This window comes from Oncorhynchus tshawytscha, linkage group LG20 (genome assembly GCF_018296145.1).
Source record: "Oncorhynchus tshawytscha isolate Ot180627B linkage group LG20, Otsh_v2.0, whole genome shotgun sequence".
Taxonomy (NCBI): Eukaryota; Metazoa; Chordata; class Actinopteri; order Salmoniformes; family Salmonidae; genus Oncorhynchus; species Oncorhynchus tshawytscha.
The window spans coordinates 35,361,123-35,375,064 of NC_056448.1; the positions used below are offsets into that span (position 1 = coordinate 35,361,123).

At 43.8% G+C, this 13,942-nt stretch overlaps 1 protein-coding gene across 2 annotated transcripts in view; it reads left to right on the plus strand.

The window, feature by feature from the left end:
- The window catches only part of si:dkey-34e4.1 (carboxyl-terminal PDZ ligand of neuronal nitric oxide synthase protein), a 194,718-nt gene that overhangs the window by 659 nt on the left and 180,117 nt on the right, over positions 1 to 13,942 (plus strand). For both annotated transcript variants that reach the window (XM_042302559.1, XM_042302558.1), the window contains exons 1-2: positions 1 to 142; positions 971 to 1,042. The exon at positions 1 to 142 is cut by the window's left edge. In XM_042302559.1, the coding sequence (XP_042158493.1) occupies positions 38 to 142; positions 971 to 1,042 (177 nt within the window). In that variant the 5' untranslated portion in view covers positions 1 to 37. The remainder of the gene's footprint in view (positions 143 to 970; positions 1,043 to 13,942) is intronic.

Sequence of the window (13,942 nt, forward strand, 5' to 3'; positions counted from 1 at the left end):
ACTCGCGTTTGGTAGGTCCAGAGGAATAGGACTGAAGATGCCTGGACGGAACAGGTACAATCTGGTGGACGATGTCGCGGATTCGCGGGTCCCCCTCCATAACGAAGAAGCGTACCAACACGGGATACATTTTCAAGCTAAGGTGAAATGTATATGTACGTTTTCTAGAATAAACAAGGCACTTTGATGTTTTCCCTGTATTCATTGTCTTTCCCATTGAGCGTCTTGAAACAGTTCTGCCGCCGCGTTATTTTTTGGTGTCCAACTTCAAAGGTCTCATTTGGGGTAGGACTAGCCGATCATTTAATTTGACATGGTTGCGTTATGAAACTCAGGACAGGTGCACGTTTGTGGTAACGACGTGACTTATTTCCAGTGACTTTAGATCATTTGTCAAGTTTCCCCCACCCCCATATGTTGCAAATGTGCTTTCTAGGAGTAAGTTTTCCAAACCTGCAAACATTCACATTTCCCTCCATTTCTGTAGCCTACTTTCACCAGAGTACTCAATATTGACGGTTCTTACTCAAACTATTGTTCATGAATTAGTCAAAAGGAGGCAAAACAGAAAACACAGAACATTATATACATTTAAGTTTGTAAAACACATATAACAAATCCCAATGTTTGAAGATTTGAGATGCATCCTACAAGATGCTTATAATAAAACACTACAAGTTATATAGCAGTATAATAACAGTCAAAAAAATCAATAACTAGTTATATAGTCCTAAACAATATTAGAAGGCTACATATAATTACTTATTGGTTGCAATCGGCTACTAGGCTATGCATAACCACTTACACAGGATAATTGCAAGGAGAGGTGTCATGCATTATATAGTGTTATCAAAACATACTGTTGTGTTTTGTTGCGTCTATAACTGTATGTTGAGTGTATTGTCCTATGTAGAACTGGGTTTTGTATACCTGTCTTATCTATAACATATGTCTTGTGTGTGTTGTTCAGTATGTGGGCAGTCTGGATGTTCCCAGGCCCAACAGTCGTATGGAGATCGTAGCAGCCATGAGGAGGATCAGGGTAAGACACACCTCATCAACACTGATCTGCTTCCCTGCTGTTGTTATTCTGAGAGCATCCACCCACTGCACAGATCACATAAAATCCAACTTGTGTGACATGTGAACCTACAATAATACTGTACATCCTCACCAACAGCAGAACTGACATGCATTTATCCTCTCTCTCTCTCTCTCTCTCTCTCTCTCTCATTCTCTCTCTCATTCTCTCATTCTTTCTCTCTCATTCTCTCTCTCTCATTCCCTCTCTCTCATTCCCTCTCTCTCTCTCTCTCTCTCATTCTCTCTTGCTCTCTCTCTCATTCTCACTCACTCACTCACTCACTCACTCACTCACTCACTCACTCACTCACTCACTCACTCACTCACTCACTCACTCACTCACTCAGTCACTCAGTCACTCAGTCAGTCACTCAGTCACTCACTCACTCACATACACTTATAGAGATGCTGGAGTGGTGGTTGACATGCGTGATGAAGAAGTCTATCCTTTTCTCTCGGCCTGTGTTTCTATACAGATGTTTGTTCCTTTGATAATCAAATCATTATTATTGGTCACATACACGTGTTTAACAGATGTTATTGCAGGTGTAGCGAAATGCTTGTGTTTCTAGCTTTGACAGTGCAGTAATATATAATAAGTAATAACTAACAATTTCACAACATATACCCAATACACACACATCTAAGTACAGGAATTATGAATTAAGAATATCTGGATTTCTGCATAAATTGGTCATCAAATTTGATCTGATCTTCATCTAAGTCACAACAATAGACAGACATAGTGTGCTTAAACTAATAACACACAAATTATTGTATTTTTCTTTTTTACATCAAATACATAATTTAAACATTCACAGTGTAGGTTGGGAAAAGTATGTGAACCCCTATGCTAATGACTTCTCCAAAAGCTAATTGGAGTCAGGAGTCAGCTAACCTGGAGTCCAATCAATAAGACGCGATTGGAGATGTTGGTTAGAGCTGCCTTGCCCTACAAAAAAACACTCACGAAATTTGAGTTTGCTATTCACAAGAAGCATTGCCTGATGTGAACCATGCTTCGAACAAAGAGATCTCAGAAGACCAAATATTAAGAATTGTTGACTTGCATAAAGCTGGAAAGGGTTACAAAAGTATCTCTAAAAGCCTTGATGTTCATCAGTCCACGGTAAGACAAATTGTCTATAAATGGAGAAAGTTCAGCACTGTTGCTACTCTCCATAGGAGTGGCCATCCTGAAAAGATGACTGCAAGAGCACAGCGCAAAATGCTCAATGAGGTTAAGAAGAATCTTAGAGTGCCAGCTAAAGACTTACAGAAATCTCTGGAACATGCTAACATCTCTGTTGACGAGTCTACGATATGTAAAACACTAAACAAGATTGGTGTTCATGGGAGGACACCATGGAAGAAGCCACTGCTGTCCAAAAAAAACATTGCTGCACGTCTGAAGTTTGCACAAATGTAGCTAGATGTTCCACAGCGCTACTGGCAAAATATTCTGTGGACAGATGAAACTACAGTCAAGTTGTTTGGAAGGAACACATAACACTGTGTGAAGAGAAAAAGGTACAGCACAGCACACCAACATCAAAACCTCATCCCAACTGTAAAGTATGTAAATAATTCCCAAGAGTATCAAGACATTTTGCAGGAAAATGTTAGGCTGTCTGTCCTCCAATTGAAGCTCAACAGAAGTTGGGTGATGCAACAGGACAAACCCAAAACACAGAAGTAAATCAACAACAGAATGTCTTCAACAGAAGAAAATACACCTTCTGGAGTGGCCCAGTTGGAGTCCTGACCTCAACCCGATTTGAGATGCTTCACACCAGACTTCGCAAGAATATTGCTGAACTGAAACAGTTTTGTAAAGAGGAATGGTACAAAATTCCTCCTGACCGTTGTGCAGGTCTGATCCACAACTACAGAAAACGTTTGGTTGAGGTTATTGCTGTCAAAGGAGGGTCAACCAGTTATTAAATCTAAGGGGTCACATACTTTTTCCACCCTGCACTGTGAATGTTTACACGGTGTGTTTAATAAAGTCATGAAAAAGTATAATTGTTTGTGTTATTAGTTTAATCAGACTGTGTTTGTCTATTGTTGTGACTTAGATGAAGATCAGATCAAATTTTATGACCAATTTATGCAGAAATCCAGGTATTTCCAAAGGGTTCACATACTTTTTCTTGCCACTGTATATGGACGAGCAATGTCAGAGCGGCATAGACTCAGATACAGTAGAATAGAATACAGTATATACATATGAGATGAGTAATGCAAGATATGTCAACATTATTAAAGTGACTAGTGTTCCATTTATTAAAGTGGCCAGTGGTGTCAAGTCTATGTATATAGGCAGCAGCCTCTAATGTGCTAGTGATGGCTATTTAACAGTCTGATGCCCTTGAGATAGAAGCTGTTTTTCAGTCTCTCTGTCCCAGCTTTGCTGCACCTGTACTGACCTTGCCTTATGGATGATAGCTGGGTGAACAGGCACTGGCTCGGGTGGTTGTTGACCTTGATGGTATTTTTGGCCTTCCTGTGACATCGGGGGCTATAGGTGTCCTGGAGGGAAGGTTGTTTGCCCCCAGTGATGCGTTGGACACACCACACCACCCTCTGGAGAGCCCTGCAATTGCAGGCAGTGCAGTTGCCATACCAGGGCGGTGATACAGCCCGACAGAATGTTCTCCATTGTGTATCTATAAAAGTTTATTAGGGTTTTAGGTGCCAAGCCAAATTTCATCAGCCTCCTGAGGTTTAAGAGGCACTGTTGTGACTTCTTCACCACACTGTATGTGTGGGTGTAACATTTCAGTTTGCCAGTGATGTGTACGCAGAGGAACTTGAAGCTTTCCACCTTCTCCACTGCGGTCTCCCCAATGTGAATAGGGGGTGCTTCATCTGCTGTTTCCTGAAGTCCACGATCATCTCTTTTGTTTTGTTGACATTGAGTGAGAGGTTATTTTCCTGGCAGCACACCCCCAGAGCCCTCACCTCCTCCCTGTAGGCTGCCTCATCATTGTTGGTAATCAAACCTACTGCTGTTGTGTCATCTGCAAACTTGATGATTGAGTTGGAGGCGTGCTTGGCCACGCAGTCATGGGTGAACAGGGAGTACAGGAGGGGGCTGAGTACGAACCCTTGTGGGGCCCCAGTGTTGAGGATCAGCGAAGAGGATGTGTTGTTTCCTACCTTCACCACCTGGGAGTGGCCCGTCAGGAAGTCCAGGACCCAGTTCCATGAGATCTGTGCTCGGCCCCTGTTATACACTAACTTCAGCAGAGTAATACAGTGGATATTACAGCACACAGTGACTATAACACACAGTAATTACAACACACAATGCAAACACTGTGTGTCGGTGGTGTTCACAATGGCCTTTCAAAATGTAGCTGTTTATGGGACAACTAAGCTCACCCTCTCATATGGGCATACTGTGACAGGCCAGGGATATGTGTATTCTGCCGAAATGCGAAGGGAGAGAGTGTAAGGCGAGAGAGATGTCTTGCATACACACTACTGAAGGGTATCGTGAGTGTGAGATAGGAAGGTGTGTGTGGCGTTTTCATTGCCGTGGATAGTGGCATGATTATTATTGTGCTCTGCTGAATCATTGCTGCCGTCATCGTTTAGCCTTACCCTTTCATTTGCCCAAGTTTTCCCAACAGGAAGACTTGTGTAAAGGTTTTAGAACGACACAGGTCAGAACATGTAAAAAGTAACTGAGAGAGTGACTGAGTAACCGTGAGTCAGCCGGTAGGCTGAGACATGACAAAGCTCTTACTAAAGCCTGACTTAACACCATGCATGGAGCAGACCCAGTGGAAATAACAGACAGATTAGTGAGCAGCTCTGACTGAGCAAAAGACTGTTTCTTCTCAGTCTGTCAACATCTGTTATTGTAGTGTATTGTGTTTACAGTGAGCTTTCTTCAGCCTCCTTAGGAAGTAGAGTCGTTGTTGCGCCCTCTTGACAAGAATGGTGGTGATAACAAGTCCTCTGTGATGTGGACGCCGAGCAACTTAAAACTTGTGACTCTCTACTACAGTCCCATTGATGTGGATCGGGGCATGTTCCACCTCTACTTCCTGAAGTCAACAATCAACTCCTTTGTTTTGCTGACGTTGACGGAGAGGTTGTCTTTTCTTGGATGTAGGGCTGTGACGTCTTGGGATTTGAGGTTATAGTAATTGGCCAGGCCAATGTACATGGTCACTGGCACATATCAGACTCAAACATGTACATTTTTATCTGCAACTTCCCTATTACCATTACACTTCGTTATTATCAGTACCATTTTATAATTATTATTCAAGTTATTATTACCACTATATATTAGTTGAGTATACTAAAGTAGTATAATAAAGTATACTACTTTAGTAATAATAATAAAAAAATGTCAGATTGGAGAGGATTGTCAAATTTTTGTATTGACACAACTTAAAGCATAGGCCAGGGTTCCCCAATTGGCGGCCCGTGGGCCGAATTTGGCCAGTGGGTGATTTTATTTGGGCCCCCAAGTTTTCTAATAATTGTTGGACATAAAAGACTGTAAGAACACCTGCAAATCAGCTCCAAGTGATTTTTATTTTGGAAACTGTTCCAAATGATTCCCACACTGTCACGATCGTCGTAGTGAGGAGACCAAAGTGCAGCGTGATGTGAATACATCTTTTTAATGAAAGATGAAAAAACACGAAGTACACTAAACAAACAAACAAACTAACAAGACGAACGTGACCTCTATCAAAACTGAGTGCAAACATGCAACATCACATAGACAATAACTCACGAACCACAATACAAAACAGGCTACCTAAATATGGTTCCCAATCAGAGACAACGACAAACACCTGCCACTGATTGAGAACCATATCAGGCCAAAACACATAGAAAAAGACAAACTAGACATGCAACATAGAATGCCCACTCATATCACAACCTGACCAAACAAAACATAGAAACAAACAACTCAAATAATGATCAGAGTGTGACAGTACCCCCCCCCCCTGAGGTGCGGACTCCGGCCGCAAAACCTAAACCTATAGGGGAGGGTCTGGGTGGACATCTAGCCGCGGTTCTGGCTCTGGCGCGGGACGTGGACCCCACTCCACCATAGTCATTTCCCTCTTCAAGGGGCCTCTTTAGAGTGGCGACCCTCGCCTCCGACCTTGGCTCTAAGACCCTAATTAAAGGCCCCACTGGACTGAGGGGCAGCTCCGGTCTGAGGGGCAGCTCCGGTCTGAGGGGAAGCCCCGGACTGAGGGGAAGCCCCGGACTGAGGGGAAGCTCCGGACTGAGGGGAAGCTCCTGACTGAGGGGCAGCTCCGGACTGGCTGACGGCTCTGGCGGCTCCTGGCTGGCTGACGGCTCTGGCGGCTCCTGGCTGGCTGACGGCTCTGGCGGCTCCTGGCTGGCTGAAGGCCCTGGGCGCTCCTGGCTGGCTGACGGCCCTGGCGGCTCCTGGCTGGCTGACGGCTCTGGCAGGTCCTGGCTGACCGACGGCTCTGGCAGCTCCTGGCTGGCCGAAGGCTCTGGCAGGTCCTGGCTGACCGACGGCTCTGGCGGCTCCTGGCTGGCCGACGGTTCTGGCGGCTCCTGGCTGACTGGCGGCTCCTGGCTGACTGGCGGCTCAGGACAGACGGGAGACTCTGGCGGCTCAGGACAGACGGGAGACTCTGGCGGCTCAGGACAGACGGGAGACTCTGGCGGCCCAGGACAGACGGGAGACTCTGGCGGCCCAGGACAGACGGGAGACTCTGGCGGCTCAGGACAGACGGGAGACTCTGGCGGCTCAGGACAGACGGGAGACTCTGGCGGCTCAGGACAGACGGGAGACTCTGGCGGCTCAGGACAGACGGGAGACTCTGGCGGTTCAGGACAGACGGGAGACTCTGGCGGCTCAGGACAGACGGGAGACTCTGGCGGCTCAGGACAGACGGGAGACTCTGGCGGCACTGGACAGGCGGGAGCACCTGTAGGGATGAGACTGAGAGGCAGCCTTGTGCGAGGAGCTGCCACCGGAGGGCTGGTGCGTGGAGGTGGCACCGGATAGACCGGACCGTGAAGGCGCACTGGGGATCTTGAGCACCGAGTCTGCCCAACCTTACCTGGTTGAATGCTCCCCGTAGCCAGGCCAGTGCGGCGAGGTGGAATAGCCCGCACTGGGCTGTGCTGGCGAACCGGGGACACTATGCGTAAGGCTGGTGCCATGTATGCCGGCCCAAGGAGACGCACTGGAGACCAGATGCGTAGAGCCGGCTTCATGACACCTGGCTCGATGCCCGCTCGAGCCCGGCCGATACGAGGAGCTGGAATGTACCGAACCGGGCTATGCACACGCACTGGGGACACAGTGCGCTCCACCGCATAACACGGTGCCTGCCCGGTTCCTCTCTCTCTCTCCGGTAAGCACAGGAAGTTGGCGCAGGTCCCCTACCTGGCTTCGTGACACTCCCTGTGTGCCTCCCCCCAATACATTTTTGGGGCTGCCTCTCGGGCTTCCAGCCACACTGCCGTGCTGCCTCCTCATACCGGTGCCTCTCTGCTTTTGCTGCCTCCAGCTCTGCTTTGGGGCGGCGATATTCCCCTGGCTGTGCCCAGGGTCCTTCGCCGTCAAGAATCTCCTCCCAAGTCCATGAGTCCTGCGTTCTTTGTCACTGCTGCTAATGGCCGTTACCACACTGCTTGGTCCATTGTTGGTGGTTTATTCTGTCACGATCGTCGTATTGAGGAGACCAAAGCACAGCGTGGTGTGAATGCATACTTTAATGAAAGACGAAAAAACACGAAGTACACTAAACAAACAAACAAAATAACAAGACGAACGTGACCGCTATCAAAACTGAGTGCAAACATGCAACATCACATAGACAATAACCCACAAACCACAATACAAAACAGGCTACCTAAATATGGTTCCCAATCAGAGACAACGACAAACACCTGCCACTGATTGAGAACCATATCAGGCCAAAACACATAGAAAAAGACAAACTAGACATGCAACATAGAATGCCCACTCATATCACACCCTGACCAAACAAAACATAGAAACAAACAACTCAAATAATGGTCAGAGTGTGACACACACATAATAGAGAGATACTGTACAGTGCCTTCAGAAAGTATTCACACCTGTTGACTTTTTCCAAGTTCTGTTGTGTTACAGCCTGAATTTAAAATGGATTCAATTGAGAGATGTTTTGTCACTGGCCTACACACAATACCCCATAATGTCAAAGTAGAATTACAGTGCCTTGCGAAAGTATTCGGCCCCCTTGAACTTTGCGACCTTTTGCCACATTTCAGGCTTCAAACATAAAGATATAAAACTGTATTTTTTTGTGAAGAATCAACAACAAGTGAGACACAATCATGAAGTGGAACGACATTTATTGGATATTTCAAACTTTTTTAACAAATCAAAAACTGAAATATTGGGCGTGCAAAATTATTCAGCCCCTTTACTTTCAGTGCAGCAAACTCTCTCCAGAAGTTCAGTGAGGATCTCTGAATGATCCAATGTTGACCTAAATGACTAATGATGATAAATACAATCCACCTGTGTGTAATCAAGTCTCCGTATAAATGCACCTGCACTGTGATAGTCTCAGAGGTCCGTTAAAAGCGCAGAGAGCATCATGAAGAACAAGGAACACACCAGGCAGGTCCGAGATACGGTTGTGAAGAAGTTTAAAGCCTGATTTGGATACAAAAAGATTTCCCAAGCTTTAAACATCCCAAGGAGCACTGTGCAAGCGATAATATTGAAATGGAAGGAGTATCAGACCACTGCAAATCTACCAAGACCTGGCCGTCCCTCTAAACTTTCAGCTCATACAAGGAGAAGACTGATCAGAGATGCAGCCAAGAGGCCCATGATCACTCTGGATGAACTGCAGAGATCTACAGCTGAGGTGGGAGACTATGTGCATAGGACAACAATCAGTCGTATATTGCACAAATCTGGCCTTTATGGAAGAGTGGCAAGAAGAAAGCCATTTCTTAAAGATATCCATAAAATGTGTTGTTTAAAGTTTGCCACAAGCCACCTGGGAGACACACCAAACATGTGGAAGAAGGTGCTCTGGTCAGATGAAACCAAAATTGAACTTTTTGGCAACAATGCAAAACGTTATGTTTGGCGTAAAAGCAACACAGCTCATCACCCTGAACACACCATCCCCACTGTCAAACATGGTGGTGGCAGCATCATGGTTTGGGCCTGCTTTTCTTCAGCAGGGACAGGGAAGATGGTTAAAATTGATGGGAAGATGGATGGAGCCAAATACAGGACCATTCTGGAAGAAAACCTGATGGAGTCTGCAAAAGACCTGAGACTGGGACGGAGATTTGTCTTCCAACAAGACAATGATCCAAAACATAAAGCAAAATCTACAATGGAATGGTTCAAAAATAAACATATCCAGGTGTTAGAATGGCCAAGTCAAAGTCCAGACCTGAATCCAATCGAGAATCTGTGGAAAGAACTGAAAACTGCTGTTCACAAATGCTCTCCATCCAACCTCACTGAGCTCGAGCTGTTTTGCAAGGAGGAATGGGAAAAAATGTCAGTCTCTCGATGTGCAAAACTGATAGAGACATACCCCAAGCGACTTACAGCTGTAATCGCAGCAAAAGGTGGCGCTACAAAGTATTAACTTAAGGGAGCTGAATAATTTTGCACGCCCAATTTTTCAGTTTTTGATTTGTTAAAAAAGTTTGAAATATCCAATAAATGTCGTTCCACTTCATGATTGTGTCCCACTTGTTGTTGATTCTTCACAAAAAAATACAGTTTTATATCTTTATGTTTGAAGCCTGAAATGTGGCAAAAGGTCGCAAAGTTCAAAGGGGGCCGAATACTTTCGCAAGGCACTGTAGATATGTATAGGGGTAAGGTGACAGGGATACTGGGGTGATGGAGGTAGATATGTATAGGGGTAAGGTGACAGGGATACTGGGGTGATGGAGGTAGATATGTGTAGGGGTAAGGTGACCAAGCAACAGGATATAAGATAAACAGAGTAGCAGCATCTTGCATGTGAGTGGGTGTGCGGGTGTGTCAGTATAATTGTATGTGCATATTATGTGTGAGTGAGTGTTTGTGTGTGTTGGAGTGATAGAGTGTGTGAGTGTGTAGGGCCCTGTGAGTGTGTAAGGCCCTGTGAGTGTGTAGGGCCCTGTGAGTGTGTAGGGCCCTGTGAGTGTGCATATAGACAGTGCAGTACTGAAATCAAAGGTAAATTAAGATTCAAGGTGAACTCGGTCCTTGTAGCTATTTATCCATTTGGGGATAGAAGCTGTTCAAAGCAATTCACTTTTTATCCTGAATACAAAGTCTTATGTTTGGGGCTAATCCAATACAACACATAACTGAATACCACTCTTCATATTTTCAGGCATAGTGGTGGCTGCATCATGTTATGGGTATGCTTGTAATAGTTAAGGACTGGGTCGGTTTTCAGGATTAAAAAAATTAACGGAATGGAGATAAGCACAGGCAAAATCCTAGAGGAATACCTGGTTAAGTCTACTTTTCACCAGACACTGGGATATGAATTCACCTTTCAGCAGGACAATAACCTAAAACACAAAGCCAAATCTACACTGGAGTTGCTTAGCAAGTAGACTGTGAATGTTCCTGAGTGGCCAAGTTACAGTTTTTATTTATTTAAATCTACTTGAAAATATATGGCAAGACCTGAAATTTGTTGTCTAGCAATGATCAACAAACAATTTGAAGAATTGTGAAAAGAATAATGGGCAAATGTTGCACAATCCAGATGTGGAAAGCTCTTAGAGAAATACCAAGAAAAACTCACAGCTGTAATCGCTGCCAAAGGTGCTTCTACAAAGTATTGACTTTGGGGTGTGGATAATACTTATGTAAATGAGATATTTCTGTATTTAATTTTCAATACATTTTCAAAAATGTCTAAAAACATGTTTTCACTTTGTCATTATGGGGTATTGTGTGTAGATGGGTGAGAAAAAAATCTATATAATCCATTTTGAATTCAGGCTGTAACACAAGTCAGGCACTGTATATGTGATCGTTTACACATGTAACAAGGTTTAAAATTATGTTTTTGTCAAATGTTATACCTGTTTGGGCTTCTTGCGGTCAATTTGCAGTCTACAAATGATTTGTAATCATGTTCCGGTCCCCTGACCATTTGCTCAAGAAGAAAATCGGGCCGCGGCTGAATCGATTGATAATCCCTGGCATAGGCTATCAGACTCAAAAGATCTGCAATTTCACTATTGCATTCCACTTCGTTATTGTTTTATCCTTTTCTTTCCCGTTTCATTCATTTTTCGTAGGTGTCCATTTTGTTTAAATGTATGATACTGTTGTTTTGAGGTTACAAATGTCTAGTTAAATTAAGGTTAAATAAACATAAACAAATAAAATAAAGGCCCTATGTAAAAAGGGGAGGTCACAATTTGGTTTGTACACTTGTTAACATGGATATGCTTCTTAATAAAACCTATTTGAAACAAGCCATTACACTTCCTTGTTATTAAGGTTATTACTTATAAATATGAATCTACAAATTAAGAAATGCCAGGCAGGAGAGGATCCATCGCATTTTTGTATTGACACAACATTAGAGCATGACGGAGCCAAAATAAAGATAGGCCTACTTGTCCTTGTCTGTTGGCTTTCCTGGAAAAAGGAAAATAAATATGGATCCTATTATGACGCACAAATCCATTCACATGAAGTCTGATGTTTTTCCCCCAATTTTTACTGAAATATTCGCATAATGTCACAAATCCTGCTGCTGGGACTGTTCTTCAAATCAAATGTTTTTATATAGCCCTTCATACATCAGCTGATATCTCAAAGTGCTGTACAGAAACCCAGCCTAAAACCCCAAACAGCAAGCAATGCAGGTGTAGAAGCACAGTGGCTAGGTAAAACTCCCTAGAAAGGCCAAAACCTAGGAAGAAACCTAGAGAGGAACCAGGCTATGAGGGGTGGCCAGTCCTCTTCTGGCTGTGCCGGGTGGAGATTATAACAGAACATGGCCAAGATGTTCAAATGTTCATAAATGACCAGCATGGTCCAATAATAATCACAGGCAGAACAGTTGAAACTGGAGCAGCAGCACGGCCAGGTGGACTGGGGACAGCAAGGAGTCATCATGCCAGGTAGTCCTGAGGCATGGTCCTAGGGCTCAGGTCCTCTGAGAGAGAGAAAGAAAGAGAGAAAGAGAGAATTAGAGAATGCACACTTAGATTCACACAGGACACCGAATAGGACAGGAGAAGTACTCCAGATATAACAAACTGACCCTAGCCCCCCGACACATAAACTACTGCAGCATAAATACTGGAGGCTGAGACAGGAGGGGTCAGGAGACACTGTGGCCCCATCCGATGATACCCCCGGACAGGGCCAACAGGAAGGATATAACCCCACCCACTTTGCCAAAGCACAGCCCCCACACCACTAGAGGGATATCTTTAACCACAAACTTACCATCCTGAGACAAGGCCGAGTATAGCCCACAAAGATCTCCGCCACGGCACAACCCAAGGGGGGGGCACCAATCCAGACTCTTCAAATAGAGTACGCCGTAATGAGATAAATAATGTAGCCTAAGCTTCTGAAAACAGGCCTTTTACAAGATTACATCATGACAGGAGCGTTTGATTCTTATTAAAGAGATAGAGTCCAGACAGACTACTTTAGGAAACTTTCTGAATTGACATATAGGCCTATAGAGATAATCAGCAAACTCACACCCCCGTAAAAGGACCCGTCAATCAAACTCGCCAGCGTATGTCAGACACATGCAAATATTTCTCATTTCCTTAAAACCCAACAAAAGAACCTAGGCCTACCGTAGGCTTTCCGAAAGTCAGCTATAAGATAATGAATTGACAAGGAAAGTATGAAGGGGAGAGAGACAGCTATGCGATAGTATGAAATGAATAATCATCATAAAAATAGAAACAAATACACGCAGCATGTCCATAGTCTATTTATAGCCGTTGATGAATCCATAAATTAAGAACAGATTTCGTATCAAACTATAACATGCCAGGTTGGAGAGGTTTGGTGCATTGTCCATTTGACACAACATTGGCTGGTTACAGGCCTCAGAGACAGAACAGCCTTGTCGACTGCTGTTAAATAATTTATGAATAGTCAGACACATCCAACCTTTTTTAAAAGAAGACTATTTTATTTATTTACTAGCAAGCAATGAAAACGTGCATTGTATAAAAGAAAGTCCAAACATCAAGTGTCATAGCCTGTAATCTAGCGCTTCTACACCGCTACACATCTAGAGGTTTAACTGCTGGAGCATCAGATGACTGCTGGAAAGAGGAGGAGATGTGCAAGGTTTAATAGACTGTTAGCAAAACAATTGCTTATAACCATTAGTGAATACTCCCGCTATTAGGTAAAGTTAATAATAAAAACGATGTTTTTCCAAAGGCCTATTTAAACAGTTTTGATCATTATTTTATTTTGATGACGGTCTTCATCCATAACCATCAGTTACACAGTTAAATTAAATGACAACCACAGCCCTAGTTGGAGGTTAGAGTGTATTGCAGGGGTTCTTAAACTTTTTCAGCCTGGGACCCAAATGAGAAATTCTGTGTTTTCCTGGGACCCAAGTTTATGAAAACATGCAAATACACGCAAATCTCGGTACATTTCATTGCCCTTATGCCTAAAACAAATGCAATTCAGACAAAAACAAATAAAAATGACATGAAATACCCATATAAGTAGCTATTCATGTTTATGTTTTCCCCATTTAAAACACTCTTACATATCTGTCTAGGTTGGACCTGTTGCTGTTAAAATACAATCAATCATTTTCATTCTAAACTGGAATAAACTGATTGATCACATCAC